This window comes from Salvelinus sp. IW2-2015, linkage group LG25, assembly GCF_002910315.2.
Source record: "Salvelinus sp. IW2-2015 linkage group LG25, ASM291031v2, whole genome shotgun sequence".
In the NCBI taxonomy this organism is placed as follows: Eukaryota; Metazoa; Chordata; class Actinopteri; order Salmoniformes; family Salmonidae; genus Salvelinus; species Salvelinus sp. IW2-2015.
The window spans coordinates 20,244,139-20,262,712 of NC_036865.1; the positions used below are offsets into that span (position 1 = coordinate 20,244,139).

Genomic DNA, 18,574 nt, shown 5'->3' on the forward strand with positions numbered 1-18,574 from the left:
GAGCGGGCACAGTTTTCATATAGTCTAGGCAAGCAGCCCGCATCTCTGAAAATGTATCTATGGAAAGAATAACTGGGCTTYGAGGACTGAGAGAGAAGGAGAGAGAGAGACTCAATGACTCCAAAAGCAACAAGCTCACGCCAGTGTTTCACAGTTATTAGGTTTGTATTGGCAGTGTGAGAATGGCTTTATGGCTAATATTCTAATTCTGCTGAGATTTCAATAAAAGCTGATTTGCTTTCCATTTCTTCCAGTATCTCAAATGAGAGGCAGAAACATTTGATGAATCTTGCATGGGTTTTAAGCAATATATGGATTCTATGTGAAAGTTGCTAAATGAGGCCAATATATTCTGTCCTGCATTCCATGTCTCACCATAGTCAGTGTGGAAAATCTGTCGAACCAGCAGCAGGAACCACTCCTTGGTGAGGCCGCCCATGTCGAGCCCCGCCTCTCCTACGAAAGTGACCTTGAGCTTTTTCTTCAGGTCTGCTCTCTTCCTGCTCAGCTGGACAAGGTYAGGGAGGGGTGGAGGGGGAGGGGAGACACAAACCCTGCGTTTTACGGCCAGGACGGTTTTCCAAATCAAGCCGTGGTGACAGAACTTCCAGAGCAAAATACCAGATGGGCTTTAGAGGGGGAAGCAATGGGTCCACTAATGGCTCTGTGCTGTAGCGTTATGTGATTTCTATCACCATTAGAACCAGACAACTTCATAAAGAGGACATTTCTTATATATATATATATACACACACACAGTTGAAGTCGGAAGTTTACAAACACCTTAGCCAAATACATTTAAACTCAGTTTTTCACAATTCCTGACATTTAATCCGAGTAAAAATTCCCTGTCTTAGATCAGTTAGGATCACCACATTTTTTTAAGAATGTGAAATGTCAGAATAACAGTAGAGAATAATTTATTTCAGCTTTTATTTCTTTCATCACATTCCCATCACATTGTTTAACTTGGGTCAAACGTTTCAGGTAGCTTTCCACAAGCTTCCCACAACAAGTTGGGTGAATTTTGGAATATTCCTCCTGACTGAGATGGTGTAACCAAGTCAGGTTTMTAGGCCTCTTTGCTCGCACACGCTTTTTCAGTTCTGCCCACAAATTCTCTATAAGATTGAGGTCAGGGCTTTGTGATGGCCACTCCAATACCTTGACTTTTTTGTCCTTAAGCCATTTTGCCACAACTTTGGAAGTATGTTTGGGGTCATTGTCCATTTGGAAGACCCATTTGCAACCAAGCTTTAACTTCCTGTCTTGAGATGTTGCTTTAATATATCCATATAATTTTCCTCTTCATGATGCCATCTATTTTGTGAAGTGCACCAGTCCCTCCTGCAGCATAGCATCCCCACAACATGATGCTGCCACCCCCGTGCTTCACGGTTGGGATGGTGTTCTTTGGCTTACAATCCTCCCCATTTCTCCTCCAAACATAACGACGATAATTATGGCCAAACAGTTCTATTTTTGTTGTTTCAACAGACCAGCGGACATTTCTCCAAAAAGTACGATCTTTGTCCCCATGTGCAGTTGCAAACCGTAGTCTGGCTTTTTTATGGCGGTTTTGGAACAGTGGCTTCTTCCTTGCTGAGCGGCCTTTCAGGTTATGTCAATATAGGACTCGTTTTACTGTGGATATAGATACTTTTGTACCTGTTTCCTCCAGCATCTTCACATGGTAATTTGCTGTTCTGGGATTGATTTGCACTTTTCGCACCAAAGTACGTTCATCTCTAGGAGACAGAATGAGTCTCCTTCCCGAACGGTATGACGGCTGCGTGGTCCCATGGTGTTTATACTTGCGTACTATTGTTTGTACAGATGAATGTGGTACCTTCAGGTATTTGGAAATTGCTCCCAAGGGTGAACCAGACTTGTGGAAGTCTACAATTTTTTTCCTGAGGTCCTGGGTGATTTCTTTTGATTTTCCCATGATGTCAAGCAAAYYGGCACTGAGTTCGAAGGTAGGCCTTGAAATACATCCACAGGTACACCTCCAATTGACTCAAATGATGTCAATTAGCCTATCAGAAGCTTCTAAAGCCATGACATCATTTTCTGGAATTTTCAAAGCTGTTTAAAGGCACAGTTTAGTGTATGTAGTAGTGTAATGTAATTTAGTGTATGTAAACTTCTGACTCACTGGAATTGTGATACAGTGAATTATAAGTATTATTATAAGTTAAATAATCATAACGACGATAATTATGGTGAAATAATCTGTCTGTAAACAATTGTTGGAAAAATGACTTGTCATGCACAAAGTAGATGTCCTAACCTACTTGCCAAAACTATAGTTTGTTAACAAGACATTTGTGGAGTGGTTGAAAAAGTTGTTTTAATGACTCCAACCTAAGTGTATGCAAACTTCAGACTTCAACTGATATATATATATATATATWTWTTMWWWRACAGAGGACAGTGTTTCAARAACATCTCGACCACACCCAACGCTTGGTGTGTTAGGAGGTCTTACCTCATCCAATGAGTCGCTGAGTAGCTGGGCCCGTCGTACCTTGATGTTGAGGAACAGCAGGTTCATGTTCACTCTCTGCCTGCGGGAGACCTTGTTCACCAGGCTTTGCTGGAAAAACACATACTGCATTATTTTTTTAAAAATATGAAAGCAGGTTATCTCAGTTTATGCACAGCTCAGAGTCAACGGTGTCGATGATAAAGGAAAGTTGACAGAAGACAATAGGCTGTGTGTCTCACTCTGGCCATGCTGATCATCTGCTATTCTGAGTCCCTCTGGATGATGGCTCTCTTCACCATTGTTGACAGGATAAATGGGAACTGGCAGAAAGAGAACCTGAGGAGGAGAAGATAGGAAGAAAAAAATGCACTTGGGAAGAAGATGATAAAATATGGAGAGTGTAGCCCACAGTCTCTGGACTGCTCCACAATCAGTTCCATCTTTAGAAAGAGGAATCATTGTGCAATATCCTTCTCTCTCCATAATATGTGTCCCTTGACGGTCACACCATATGGAGGCGTGATGTGCTCTGTTTTGAGTTTCGGCTCTGACTCACAGAGCTGTTCCACTGAGGGTTGCCACAGCGAGAGGAGAGCTGGGGAAGGCTAACCTTCAGTAGCGCTGCATTAGCACTTTCAGCTGTTCATATGATGTATGGCACACAAGAGGGAGCTGTATCATCAAAAACTTGGAACGGACACACAGGGAGAGAGGAAAAACATGTGCAGCTTATGAGAAGTATATCTAATGTGCCGTGTGTTCTGCTCTCAGTACCATGTGCTGTCAATCACTGGCTGATATGGGAAATGGGAAAACGACATGCTGTMGTTTACAATCTTCCCAGCAGGACTTCCTAACTATGTTCAGAATTGGAAGACGTTTAACCAATAAGTTTTGGCCTATAAGAAGGGCTCAGAAAATGTCCTGGTCAGGAAAAACACTGGACCCTGAATATGGGATCCGAGTGTTGATCCTGTAAACTAGGGACTCACTTGTTGGAGTTGCCGTGGCTCTGCCAGGTGCGGTACTGCTCCATGATGTCGATGTGGTCCAAGGTGATGTTGTAGAAGTCCGTGAAGGACATGATAGGAGGCGTGGATATGCTGTTAGCTGCATCTGGTGGGGACAGGGTATACAAGGGCATTAGAGTTTATCTACACATGTCTAAATGACTTTACACCCGAGATAGAATCTAGGTAGAGATTCTATATGCATGAAAAACCACGTCACCCCTCCGGCCCTCCTGACACCTCTCTCTGGATGATGGCTCTAGAAAACTCCCTTGAACAATGACACTTTCACTTTGTCTCTGGTATGTGTATCAGGTTTTACAGCACATGCTGGATAACACAGGGCTCATATTGTAGCACTGTGGGGTTACCCAGAATCCACTGAACAGCTCCAGGGGTACACCGGGTAAAATACCCTGTTCCTGATGTTGTGGACATGACTTACTGAAGAGGGCGAGGACCTTGGTGGCAGCAGGGATCCACCAGGAGCACCTGGTCAGAGGGGGCAGTTCATCAGGAGGAGCAGGTAACAGACGAGTGGAGATGAAGTGAAGAAACCGCTCCACCAGCTGCCTGAAACGCCTTGGAGACAGTCTGGGGAGGGGCGAGGAACAGGAAGCGTTTAACCCACACAAACACAACCCACACACACACACACACACAACACACACACACCACACACACACACACACACCACACACACACACAACACACAACACAACCACACACACACACACACACACACACACACACACACAACGTTTAGGTTACCACAGGCCATACTGAACTTTAGGTAGTGTTTGGGTGTGACAGCGTGCAGGGAGAGACTGTAACGCCTACTCAACTGGATACAGGCTGGGTGTTAGTCACCTCTATGAAGATCAAATACTTCACTACTCAACCCCTATTCATAACTGTGGGCTGTGTTAGTGTGAAACAAACACATGGTTTATAATAATACATGTTTAAGAATCCATGCAGGGGTGAGGCTTTAAGACACACTTTGCAGACTGCACTTACTTTTTAAACCAGTGCACTAGGAAATGGTGGTCAGCCTCYGACAGGGCAGCTATCTGTCTCAGTAGGTGGGCATAGATCACATAGGTACTGGTGCTGGAATACTGAGGGTTCTAGAAAACAAATCAACACATGTCATCTGTACTAAAAATCCAGAATGTACTGCAAAGTTGCCTTGCACCAATACAGAGAAAAGAGAGGCAAGAGAAAGCTTTAAAAGCTGACTATGGTCCAGTCTATTTAATCGGTTACTATGCACTGAACTTCAGCGAAAACCATAAAACATTCAGCCTCTCCGAAAGAACAGCATCATTCAGGAAACCGACATTCCAGCAATCCAGGATGACCTCACCCAGTCTCCATGGAGAACAAGGAACATGACATCAGGGATCTGGCTGATCAGACGTATGCTGTGTATCTCCCAGTTGAACAACCACCCACATTCTTTACACGAACGTGTAACAAGAGAATAGGCCTACACTTATATACAGGAAATTGAAACAGAATTGCTATAGCCTATCTTGTTTACAATTGTCCTACACTGTTAGTTACAGCAAGTACAGACTTACTCAGAGTATTTCAGTTAATGACATCAWTAACATTTTCCCTAGACGGACTAGGGTTACTAGATTTTATGTGAAGTGAAACAGGTGAAGTGAAATCAACGACTCTAGTCACACAGCTAGCTCGGGGCACAGAGAGTAGTTGTTGAAGTACTGCTGTGGACTGACTGCCTGACATACGCCTGGAGTCAATGGGGTGTATGGAGAGGGAGGAGGCCTAAGGATTCCAGCCGYTCTTGCTTAACCTGGCCACTGTACTGTACAGCTAGGCATTAGACCAACAGACAGAACTACTGCTGCAGTAAAAAGTGCCCAGGTGTAAGAAGAACAGAGACACAGTGTACTGTTGGAATAGAAGAACATCCACTGCCACAGTACACTGAAACAAGACATACTGAACCAGAAAAACACACTACCATCTGATATAAGCATCTAGACATCAGACCAAAACCAATAACTACTGTCTCTCTATGAAAAACACAGACACTTAGACCACCAAAACAAACAGAGACTCACTGCACTATAGCCAAAACTATCTTCAAAACTGACGTGAGAGCAGAAAGAAGTCCTGCCACTGAATCCAATGAGCCAGAACGGCTGCCTCTGTATCACTTCACATGCGACTGCAGTGGGATATAATACTACAGGGACTAGAGTACAAAAGGGGCTAGAATATAAAAGGGGCTAGAATATAAAAGGGGCTAGAATATAAAAGGGGCTAGAATATAAAAGGGGCTAGAATATAAAAGGGGCTAGAATACAAAAGGGGCTAGAGTACTACAGAGGCTAGAATACTGCAGGGGATGTGGGACCCTAACAGTCCCTTTAAGCCTGTGGCAGTGGTGGTTTGGAAAGCACAAAATAACCCACTTTCCACAGGAAATGACAGGGATTAATGGAAACCAAAAATCTGATGACGGGAGCATTATAAGCCATTTATTTCTGTCCTGAAATTAACTGTTTAACAACATGGGGATTAACTGAGCATTTACACCAATCCAAGCTTTTTCACAAGGGAATTGAACACAAAAGACAAAGCATAAAACATAAAACATTATTTATACCTTATAAAATGAAACTTTTACAAACAAAACATACTGCTGCATGTACTTAGAAAGATGTTAGCTTAAGGAGTAAATGTTACCTGAACTAAGATGAAGTATGCCCTCAGGTCATCTTTCGTTCTGGGACTGAAAACACAACACATCGTTTTCAGCAAAAGGATGAAATCAAAATGTATACAGTCAGCCTAACGAGACCTATTTCATTATTTAGACTACCCCAAACTAGCACAATGTGGCAACAAATTTGAAAATAAATGTTGTGTTTAATTAGATGCCCAACTGTATGAATGTCATTTAGTTCTCATAAGCAATGCTCTATTTATGGTAAATGGTTGCTGCAGTGTAACAACAGGTAGCATAGTAACAGTAAATGGTAGTAGAGGTATAAATTGAAAGCAGCACTCACCCTTTCCATTCTCTTAATAGGCTGTTAATGATTCCCTTCAACACTGATTTCTGGATGTCTTGGGGCTAAAACAACACAAACAAACATGAGTTAACCTCTAAATCAGATGAATATGACCCAAATTCTGCTAGTTTCAGGAAGCACTTTCATGGTAAAAAATCTGAATAGGACTTCATTTGTTTTGTCATACGATAATCTTTTCCATAGAAAGGTCATGTTGGCAGTACTTACTGTGCAGAGTAAAGCATCATAAACAGCATTCAAAAATGTTGAGTTGACTCCAGAATCCTCGATTGTGTTAAATGGGGCATTAGCTTCTCTCTAAGAAAGGAGGAAAAGGAGGGGAAAATGTTACGTTTCTCATTGTTAAAATGTTTTTATTTCAGGCCTTTTTAACGACAGCTCAAACAACAGGCACTTGCTACAGCCAAACCCTGGGCTTGTCTGCAGTGAGGACATATAGTGTGTGTGTGTGTGTGTGTGTGTGTGTGTGTGTGTGTGTGTGTGGAACCATTCTTGCTCGATGCCAACAAAACAAGGATAGGACCTTATGTGCATTTGGAAAGTATTCAGACCCTTCCCCTTTTCCACATTTTGTTACATTACAGCCTTATTCTAAAATGGATTAAAAATGTTATTTTTTTTCACATCAATCTACACACAATACCTAATGGGTAATGGGTATTTGTCCTAATGGGACAAAGCAAAAACAGGAATGTAGACATTTCTGCCAATATATTAAAAATTAAAAACACCCTTTGCTATGAGACTCGAAATTGAGGTCAGGTGCATCCTGTTTCCATTGATAATCCTTGAGATGTTTCTACAACTTGATTGGAGTCCATCTGTGGTAAATCCAACTGATTGGAGATGATTTGGAAAGGCACACACCTGTCTATACAAAGGCCCCACAYTTGACAGTGCATGTCAGAGCAAAAACCAAGCAATGAGGTCAAAGGAATTGTCTGTAGAGCTCTGAGACAAGATTGTGTCCAGGCACATATCTAGGGAAGGGTACCAAAACATTTCTGCAGCATTGAAGGTCTCCAAGAACAGAGTGGCCTCCATCATTCTTAAATGGAAGAAGTTTGGAACCACCAAGAAAAACTCTTTCTAGAGCTGGCCACTCGGCCAAAGTGAACAATTGGGGGAGAAGGGCCTTGGTCAGGGAGGTGACCAAGAACCCGATAGTGACTCTGACAGAGCTCCAGAGTTCCTCTGTGGACATGGGAGAACCTTCCAGAAGGACAACCATCTCTCCAGCACTCCACCAATCAGGCCTTTATGGTAGAGTGGCTAGACGGAACCCACTCCTCAGTAAAYGGCACATGACAGCCCGCTTGGAATTTGCCCTTAAGGCACCTAAAGGACTCTCAGACATGAGAAACAAGATTCTCTGGTCTGATGAAACCAAGACTGAACTCTTTGGCCTGAATGCCAAGCATCACATCTGGAGGAAACCTGGCACCATCCCTACGGTGAAGCATGGTGGTGGCAGCATCATGCTGTGGGGACGTTTTTCAGTGGCAGGGACTGTGAGACTAGTCAGGATCGAAGGAAAGATAAACAGAGCAAAGTACAGAGAGATCCTTGATGAAAACCTGCTCCAGAGCGCTCAGGACGTCAGACAGGGGTGAAGGTTCACCTTCCAACAGGACAACGACCCTAAGCACACAGCCAAGACAGCGCAGGAGTGGCTTCGGGACAAGTCACTGAATGTCCTTGAGTGACCCAGCCAGACCCCGGACTTGAACCSGATCTAACATCTCTGGAGAGACCTGAAAATAGCTGTGCAGCGACYCTCCKCATCCAACCTGACAGAGCTTGAGAGGATTTGCAGAGAAGAATGGGAGAAACTCCCAAAATACAGGTGTGCCAAGCTTTTAGCGTCATACCTAAGACGACCCGAGGCTGTAATCGCTGCCAAAGGTGCTTTAACAAAGTACTGAGTAAACAGTCTAACTTCTTATGTAAATATTATATTTCTGGATTTTCTTTGTTATAAATTTGCAAAAAAGCAGTTTTTGTTTTGTCATTATGGGGTATTGTGTGTAGATTGATGAGTTAAAAAAAAAAAAAAAAAATTAGAATAAGGCTGTAACGTAATAAAGTTTGGAAGAAGTCAAGGTCAGAACTTTCCGAATGCAGCTTTTCTCTTACATTATGCACCGTTGGTTTCCTCATGAATAACACTTTCCAGAACACATGCTCTGCATGCTTTCCTTAAGAGAATTCACAATGGAGAAAGAGGTGCTGCAAATATCAATAATTTAATACGAGGAACTAAACCAAAGGGTTTGGAATATTCTAAAATTGATAAGGTATGTTTGGGGAAAGCATAACTCACAACATAATAACAAAATGCCTGCATGAGCCATTTCAAGAGCCATTACCTTGAAGGCAGCATTGATCTCTAGAAAGGAGTCAAAGGTGGTAAGGTAGAAATCCCTCACATCCCTCCAGTCCCCTGAGGTTGTGGCTAGCTCCATGTCTTCCCTGCAACACAGTGGAAGGAATCCATCAATAAATCATTGTCATAGCGAATCATAGCCCAGTGAGCAAAAACTGTTTGAATCAACGTTGTTTCCACGTCAATTGAACAAAAAAATGTAATGTGTTGATGTTGAATCAACGTGGAAAACTGATTGGATTTGCAAACAGTCATCAATGTAAGGGACATGTTTAAAAGATTTTCACCCAACTTTTAACCTAAATCCAATGACATGATGTTATTTCATGTTGAATTTACGTTAGTTGACAACTCTACCAAATTTAAATCAAAACAAGACGTTGAAATGACGTCTGTGCCCAGTGGGAAGTTGTGACGATCATAAGGTATGTTACTCACTGTTACAAGGTCAAATGGAGGTCATGGGGAGAGGTGGTGTTACTCACTGGAACTCTTTGATGGTCTTAGTGCGGAGGGGGATGACAGGTTCAGAGGGGAACGGGGCCTTCACCTCGGGGGGAAGTGTGTCGATGGAGATCCTCTGTTTCTGCCTCACATCACTGCAAATAGGAGGTAGCTCCCTCCCTGGGAAATTACAAGACCCACATAGTTAGTTCCCTTTACACAGAGTATCATACACATGACTATTGTGTACTGTGGCAGATATGTAAATATATTTTTACTGCTTGCAAAGACGACATACATAGCTTCCACAATGGACATGATTCACAAGGCTTTGATTGCGAGATCCTTAGATTGCGACTTGCTCAGACTGGCTTCACTAACAACACTAATTAAACTCGWCCCAATCAGTCTGTAATCACATAGTACATTCACTGCATGACCTTAGTTAACCAATGCTGACTTTCCGTTAAGTATGGACACATTATTGTCTCTACCAATCTTTTTCAGGACCTAACAGGCCAGGACCACAGTGTATTCAGACTAATGACAGCATTCTCACAAGAAGACACAATGAAGTTGTTAAACTATTTCTGCTGGGTGTTGCCAGGTCATAACAATTGATGACGTCCATCATTACCTCAGATAGCTGACCCATCTCATCTCATCCTATTCATGTTGCCCATACTTTTGTTTTCCTATCAAAACCCTTTTATGCARAGAAATCTCATTTGAAGATCAGAGGAAGAAAATGTTAAACTGAAAGTTTCAATTTCAGTGAGGTTACACAAATATCAAGTGATGGAACATATTGATTGCATAAATGGCAGAGCAATCATATAGTTTGTGCATAACAATAAATCAGGCAAGGAATCTAAACAACTACATTTGAAATGACAAATGCTTGGAAATGTTTTCCTGCTGCATGGTTCCTCTCCACCAACATGTATACGCCATGAAAATAAGCCTTCATATGGCTTTCATTTGACAGAGATGTTCGCATAATTATATTGGCATCAGTAACAGCGGTGACTAAATAGATTTAGTGTGCACTGCAGGCCTGACAACTGTTCTTTGATATACTGTAATTTTTTCATTTAACTAAATAAACAATGTCTCCATTGCTGTACAGTGGTGAGTGACATATCATTGTATCCAGTGGAGAGACCAGCTTCTGTGTGAGTATAGGGAAGCCCATCAGGAATCTGGTTGGAAAGAGGAGAGATTCTTGTAGGATACGCAAGGGCTACGTTTCTCCAGTGTCTTTGTAGACCACCACAGTGTGTTGTTAACTCACCATGTCGTCCACCTGGTAGACACTGGTTTGTGCCCATGCTGAACCGTCCTCCCGTCTCCCTCCGCTGGTTAAGGGAGGAGATGAACGTGCTGAGGGWGGGAAAGGGCTGTTTCGCACCACGCCCCAAATCCTGTAGAAGATTACATCATTATGGGAGGAAAACTGAAAACAATGTCTTATGTATGTATGCCTGTGTGTTCTTGTAGTGGGCTCAGAGTTCAAAGGGCCTTTGAGTCTTACACTTTAACAGCTATGGAGTCATGGAACTCCTGCTACAGTTTGTGCTGTTGGGAAACATTTCATATAGGAGTTAGAGATTAACTTTGCTCCAGAATGACTTTGTGATGGTGACAGGCATGCTCAAGTTCAAGCCCTGCTCTCCCTTGTGTGCTCTTGACTTAAAGGCCCAATGCAGCCATTTTTATTTTAATATGAAATCATTTCTGGGTAACTAGGTACCTTACTGTAATATTGTTCCATTAAAATGGTCAAAAAGAAACCAAAATAGCTTTTTTAGCAAATAAACACTTTCTCAAGCAATCATTTTTCTAGGACTGTTTGGGAGTAGTCTGAGTGAGGGGCCTAAGGGAGTGAAAACTATCTGTTATTGGTAGAGAGGTTTAGAACTCTTTGTTATTGGTCTATTAACTTATACCGCCTGGTGATGTCCAACCATGCAAAACCTGCTGATTAGAAGATCCAGTGTAAATTATATTTTAAACCAGCAAATATCAGGAAATAACACTGATAAAAAAGTCACACTTTTACAGTGTTAGGTACATCAGCTGTTGTACAATATGATACAAAACACAGGAAATTAAACTTCCCTCTTGTCATTAGCCTATGTTTGTTAATCAAGTGAAGTTATTTTCCTTCAGTTTGTGCATTTATTTAGGTTGKTTACTGTGTGTGTTCTTGTTTGTTGCTGCTTCTTAGAGCTCCAATTGGACACGCGGACGTGTGAATGTACACACACCTATGAATGTGATGCCATGATAGACTAGTTAGTCTGCTTTTAGAGTTTTCTATAGCCACTGTGTTGGCTAAATGATTGATTTCAACCAGTTGTGCACCACTGCTCATTATGGCTATGTTTTAGCCCAGGAAGTGGCACAAAGTATTTCTACCTGGCTCTGCCAGTGTTCTGTAAACTCTGTTGGGGAGAATGTCCCCATGTYGTTAGGCTGTACCCCTTGCCTCCTCAGCCCAAATCCTGATTTTGGATTGAGTTAAATTTCTTGTTAGAAGTTTATTTATTTATTCATAATTTGTTTGTTTTRGTAAGTCCATTTTTGCCAACATTATTTATCCTAACCACTGCTACTACCGCTACCGTTTTTTTGTGAATAYAAAAGGAATAATTGCACTTTATCCTTTGCCAGAGGAAACCCTATTAGGCCCACACATTAGACTCATGAATCATAGGGATAGAATACCATATCATATAATTGGCATTTTTGTCATTCAGTTAAGTGGCCCACGTGATTTTTCCACCCAAGGTGAATCCGACAACCAGTTTAGAAAATATATATGATGTCAATTTCCTATTTCTTGCTGCTGCTCTCACCAATGCCTACAGCCAACTGTTCTGGTAGCCCAGACAGCAAGGTGAGGTCTCCTAGCAGCAGAGAGCAGACAGGGTGGGAGGTAGGAACTGAGTGCAGTGGACAGATTGAGAGAGAGGAGGGCCAACTAACAGCATATGCACAGCAGCAGGTCCTGACACCTTAAAACTCTCCACCGAACGAAGAGGAGGGGGAGAAAACACATGTCTTACAGATGACATGGAGAGAGGGAGAGAGAGAGGGAGGGGGACTTCTCAAGTCCAGACAATCCTAATGAGATCACTGAGATTAGAATTACATCCATAAAAATCTTCCCTGATTATGCCATTAGCACTCCACATGGAGTTACTCTGATATGAGACATTGGAGACAATATTACTGTCTGTATTGTAAAAACTATTGTTTAGCACAATTTCAAAAACATTTCAGTTTGTGCTAATCAAACTGACATCTATATAAAAAAAACTGCACCTCAGTAGAATATGGTAGATGCTAAATTTCAGAGGGATAAAAGACATCTCCTCCCCCTTATCCCGTTGTCTAATTCGATCCAATGGATTCTATTCAACTAATTCAGTATTCGTGTGTACAAAAGGGCAGATCAAACAAACTCTTCATCTGAGACACAGACAGGAACAATATCTCCAAACAGCACACTCCATTAACATACAAAAAGAGGCTGCCACACAGAGATACACCTAGTGTGTATCATCTCTCCATCTCTCCTATTAAAACACTCTTAAAGAAGTATGCATTTACATTTGTACATTCTAGTCATTTAGCAGACACTCCTATCCAGAGCAACTTATAGTACTTAGTGTTAAGACTTTATTTTTTTGTACTGGTCCCCCATGTGAATCAAACCCACAACCCTGGCGCTGTAAGTGTCATGCTCTACCAACACACGGGACACGCTCTTAAAGAAAAAAAGAACAGTACGCGCATGCACACCACACATACATTAGACACACACAAACCTTTCAGTTGATTTTAGAGTTGTAGTTTACCCATTGTTCATAATAAGGTCACATTTTTCTCCTAACAACCTTAATAACCAGAAATGCCTATAACTTCTGGGTTATACTTTCCATGCGTTCGAATAACTGCTTAGTTTGTTTAAACTTTATTAGTGTTGCTTTTAGTGTGCATTTGTTTTTGTTTTTTTAAACTGTTAAACATTTCCTTTCCCAAGCGGACTCAGAGGATCCAATAATGTTTTTGTTTACGGAGGAAAAACAGGAATAATGTGTTATTTATAGTGTGGGGAGACACACAAGGCAGTTGCGGTGTTCAGCATGATGTGTAATGACACACAGGGCCAGGCTGGACTGGACTTAGTGTGTGTGTGTGTGTGTGTGTGTGTGTGAGGGACATAACAGCATTACGACATTTCCAGATATTAGGCCTACATTAGTCTGAAAATGATGATGTGACACAATAACACATACTGTATCACGGGCTAAGTGATTCTTGGTGTGGCTCCTCTCCTCTGAATTACAGAATTGTTCTTTATATTACAACCCTAAAATCTGGATAAAAACATCACTCTCCTCCCTCCTTTTCTCCCCCCCCTCCTCGACCACTCCTGTCCTTCTATTCTGTTATTCATGGCTGTGCCAAAATGCAGCACTTTATGAGAGAATAACCGTCTGTGTCTGTGGAAAAGTCTGCCTCACTCCTAAATCTCTTCCCATGTTGCTCTTCCAGGACGTTTACTATCTAGATCACCACAATGATGCTACCGTGTGATGAGTGTGTTGGTGGGAATGTGRGTGTGTGTGGGTGAGAGAGAGAGAGGGAGAAAGAAAGCGAGAGCAAGAGAGCGAGAAGCAGCATTATGACATTTCCAGACATTATGCCTACATTAGTATGAAAAATTATGGGTTCCGTATTGGATAGTTAAAGGGGAAATCCGCAGTAAAAACAATAACAAAGTGGTCCCACCCGCCTCTGTACGGTAAAAAGTTGAGGGATTGGCCTGGAGAAATCTAACCACTCTTAAATTCATAGACAAAGCTTTTGATGCAAGGACTGACCATCCAAGATACAAAAATTATAGTTAAGCATTTGTTTGTTTACATGTACAATGTTTACAAACATTGGATTCAAACAAGCTTATATTTTGGGTTCCGATGGGGTATGACAGTTGAGCTAAGCTCATGAGGAATTTACAAGTTATATTCTTCAAGAATCAATMAATTTATAAGTCCAAAAACGGATGTAGCAACTGCGGATTGCCCCTTTAAAAAAAACTCTTCAATGTCCCTCTTTTGAGGGGGACTGTTGGGGAACAAATGTCAATGCTTTTTCCAATGACAAATATCCTGGTTCACCAAACTGTGTGGATTATTGGTATAGGTCCTATTCTGATACTTTAAGTCCTTGAGTCCACTTACTTTGTGAATTAATTCACTAAGCATCTTGTTCCACAGGAGAATTAAGCAATAATGCCTGAGGAGGTGTAGTATATGGCCCATATACCACGGCTAAGGGCTGTTCTTTTTCACGACGCAACAAGGAGTGCCTGGACACAGACCTTAGCCYTGGTATATTGGCCATATATCACAACCCCCAAGATGCCTTATTACAATTATAAACTGGTTACCCCCATAATTAGACCAGTAAAAATARATGTTTTGTCATACCCCTGGTATACGGTGTCAGCCAATCAGCATTCAGGGCTCGAACCACCCAGTTTATAATGCCATTTATAGTAGGGATGCTGACAATAACAAATTATAATAGTAGCCCATACTGCAAAATAAATACTGCACATTGTTTGACTGGGCCAGTTCAGTAATGTCTTTAGGATGAAGTTGAATAAAGGAAATATTGTGTWAGAAAAAACATTACAGAAAAGACCTCAAATTATTAACTATATTTTACAGCAACAAGTTGTAAGCATTTTCTGATTGAATGTAAACAATTTTGCACTTACCATAGTTGGTGACGTATGGCATATTGGAGGGAGCTTTTCCCTTTCCACCTCCGATTGCGCATAATTCTCTTCATTCATTATAGAGTGAGCTTTTTTTTTAAAGAGAAAGTTGTTTATTGCATTACAATGAGTCTACGGAGACGTTTAGMCGTTACCTCGCTGTCGAAGAATAGGGCATAATATTGCAGGTCTCTATCAAAGGATATCGTCCACTATATTGTCAGGTTCAGGAGATTCATATTGATCCACCGTCGTCACAGTTTCTCCGGCAGGTGGGCTCATGCGCAACCTGTCACTAACAAACTGTTGCTGCACGCAAATTCCAGAATTTTACATGAAAAGAGCACAAGTATTATTTATAATTACTACGGTACCGTTATACTTTTTGTAGTTAACTGTTACATTCAACAATCATATTTTCCTCTTACGGCGCGGTTTTTGGCATCCCTTTGGAAGGCAGCACCGCTGTAAACTGGCGCCATGTTGTTAGAAGGCGGTGCATGGAAACGAGCTTGGAAACGGAGGCAGTCTCCAAGATGAGACATCCTGCGTCATCGGGGCAATTTAACTAACATCCATAATTAGAGAAATAACCTAGATATTTMCTCCCTAAAAGTCATACCCTATTAATGGGATATTTAATTCGTGGCTCTCTGGGAAGTCCTGAATATGCCAGTTTCGCAGCAGTTTGCAGAACTCCCCTACCCAGCTAACAACAAACGTTTCCACAACTTTAGTAAACTGTTCCCTTAAGAGTCTCATTAGGTCATTAACTAACGTTTTCATAGGAATGTTCCTGTGACGTGCAAGGATTGTTTCCAAGAGACCATTCCCTTAAAATAGAACTTACCCAGAACGTGGTTACCAAGTTCTCAGATATTAAGATATTGTTGAAGACACGTTTCATGGGAACGTGGCAAGAACATTCATGTTTCCAGTTTTCTGTGGGTTAGTTGTACATTCCATCAGCAGCCCACCAAACATTCACAGAACATGGTTGCCATGTTCTCAGAATATAATATATCAATGTTCTAGGCAAGTTTCATGGTAACGTTGCAWGAAAATTTGTGTTTKCAGTTTTCTGTGGTTTAGGAGAACATACCATCAACATCACACTAATCTTTGTTACCCAGAAGTAAAATTCTCTTGAAAGTTGTCACTTCCTGTTTACACTGGAATCTGTCCACAAGAGATTAACATCACACTCAACATACACAGAACATGGTTGCCATGTTCTTAAAATATAAGATATTGATGTTCTAGGCATTTTCATGGGAATGTTGCAGGAACATTTCTGTGTATCAGTTGTCAGGACTTCGCCTGATGGTCGCAAAGAAATGTTCTCCCCCACACCTGGGATTTGAACTGACAACCTCTTTGTTCACGGTTAGGGTTGCAAAGCTACCYATAATTTACCAAAGTTACTGGATTCGTCAGTAATTAACAGAAAATCTATGGCAATCTATCATAACTTTGGTAATTTATACTTGAATAACTTTWAAAAATTGTATTCATATATAGTATTCATGTTTTTATATCTATGTTTATATTGTCTATGAGTTTCTAGTAGACAGGCCATATGGTTCAAGAGAAAACAGCCTAATTAATGAAAACAGCATCTAATTAACAAGTATTGTTTTCAGTTACCTCTGCAATTCGTCCAACTATTTACTTGTTTCGCAACTGCCACCAGTTTGACAACAAAATATTGACAACAAATAGATATTGACATGGTAAAATAAGTGTGACATGGAAGAACCGGGACATTTTCAGATTCAAAGAACTGTACAGATCCTTGCGCATGGGGCCGTGAATTATCATGCTGAAACATCAAATAAAAATGTATTGGTCACATTCACATGATGTTATTGTCAGTGTAGCGATATGCTTGTATGAYGTGATGGTGGCTGATGAAGGGCACGACAATGGGCTTCAGGATCTCGTCACGGTATCTGTGCATTCAAATTGCCATAGATAAAATGCAATTGTGTTCGTTGTGCGTAGCTTATGACTGCCCATACCATAACCCCACTACCACCATGGGGCACTCTGTTCACAACATTGACATCAGCAAACCGCTCACCCACACGACATAATTCTGCCATCTGCCCGGTACATTTGAAATCGGGATTAATCCATGAAGAGCACACTTCTCCAGTGTGCCAGTGGTTTATCGAAAGTGAACATTTACCCACTGAAGTCGGTTAAGACACCGAACTGCAGTCAGGCCAATACTCTGGCGAGGACAACGAGCACACAGATGAGCTTCCATGAGACGGTTTCTGACAGCTTGTGCATACATTCTTCAGTTATGCAAACCCAGAGTTTCATCAGCTGTCCGGGTGGCTGGTCTCAGACGATCCGGATCCTGCAGGTGAAGAAGCCYGATGTGGAGGTCTTGGGCTYGCGTGGTTACACGTGGTCTGKYGTTGTGAGGCCGCTTAGACGTTCCCACCAAATTCTCTAAAATAATGTTGAAGGCAGCTTATGGTAGAGAAATTAACATTTAATTATTTAGCAACAGCTCTGGTGGACACTCCTGCTGTCAGCATGCCAATTGCACCCTCCCTCAAAACTTGAGACATCTGTGASATTGTGTTGTGACAAAACTGTACATTTTAGAGTGGCCTTTTATAGTCCCCACTACAAGGTGCACCTGTGTAATGATCATGCTATTTAATCAGRTTCTTGATATGCCACACCTGTCATGTGGATGGATTATCTTGGCAAAGGAGAAATGCTCACTAACAGGYATGTAAACAAATTTGAGATAAATAAGCTTTTTGTGCYCATGGAACATTTCTGGGATCTTTTATTTCAGCTCATGAAATGTGGGATCAACACTTTACATGTTGCGTTTATATTTTGTTCAGTGTATGTTAATGTCATTATTTGGCAACAGTTACCACACACCATTATAACAGCAAAATCCTTATCCTGTAATTAAACAAACCTATATTGATTAGGCTACTGTCATATTCTACAGCAGAGGTGTCAAACTCATTTTTCCCTGGGGTCACATTTGGTCTTAGCCCATTGGCGCCCTGCAAATTTGTTATAATGGTATATGTTTGACACCCCTGTTCCAGAGAAAGATCTAGCTATCATCTATCTATCTATCTACACTATACAGTATATACAAAAGCAAATTAGTAGKTTTGTTTATTTCAGCCACAGCACATTGCCATGCAAACTCCATAGACAAACATTGGCAGTAGAATGGCCTTACTGAAGAGCTCATTGACTTTCAATGTGGCACCATCATAGGATGCCACCTTTCCAACAAGCCAGTTCGTCAAATTTTCTGCCCTGCTAGAGCTGCCCTGATCAACTGTAAGTGCTGTTATTGTGAGGTGGAAACAGCTAGGAGCA

The 18,574-nt window shown here is 41.5% G+C and overlaps 1 protein-coding gene across 1 annotated transcript in view; it reads right to left on the minus strand.

Annotated features, from left to right (window-relative positions):
• The window catches only part of LOC111951643 (probable E3 ubiquitin-protein ligase HECTD2), a 42,588-nt gene extending 26,729 nt beyond the window's left edge, over positions 1–15,859 (minus strand). Inside the window, 13 exon segments of the mRNA XM_070434979.1 lie at positions 376–508; positions 2,492–2,599; positions 2,731–2,827; positions 3,484–3,607; positions 3,947–4,095; positions 4,522–4,631; positions 6,226–6,271; positions 6,552–6,616; positions 6,783–6,872; positions 8,945–9,047; positions 9,447–9,585; positions 10,700–10,829; positions 15,203–15,859. Coding sequence (XP_070291080.1) covers positions 376–508; positions 2,492–2,599; positions 2,731–2,827; positions 3,484–3,607; positions 3,947–4,095; positions 4,522–4,631; positions 6,226–6,271; positions 6,552–6,616; positions 6,783–6,872; positions 8,945–9,047; positions 9,447–9,585; positions 10,700–10,829; positions 15,203–15,280 — 1,372 coding nt within the window. The 5' untranslated portion in view covers positions 15,281–15,859.
• Positions 15,860–18,574: the final 2,715 nt, after the last annotated feature.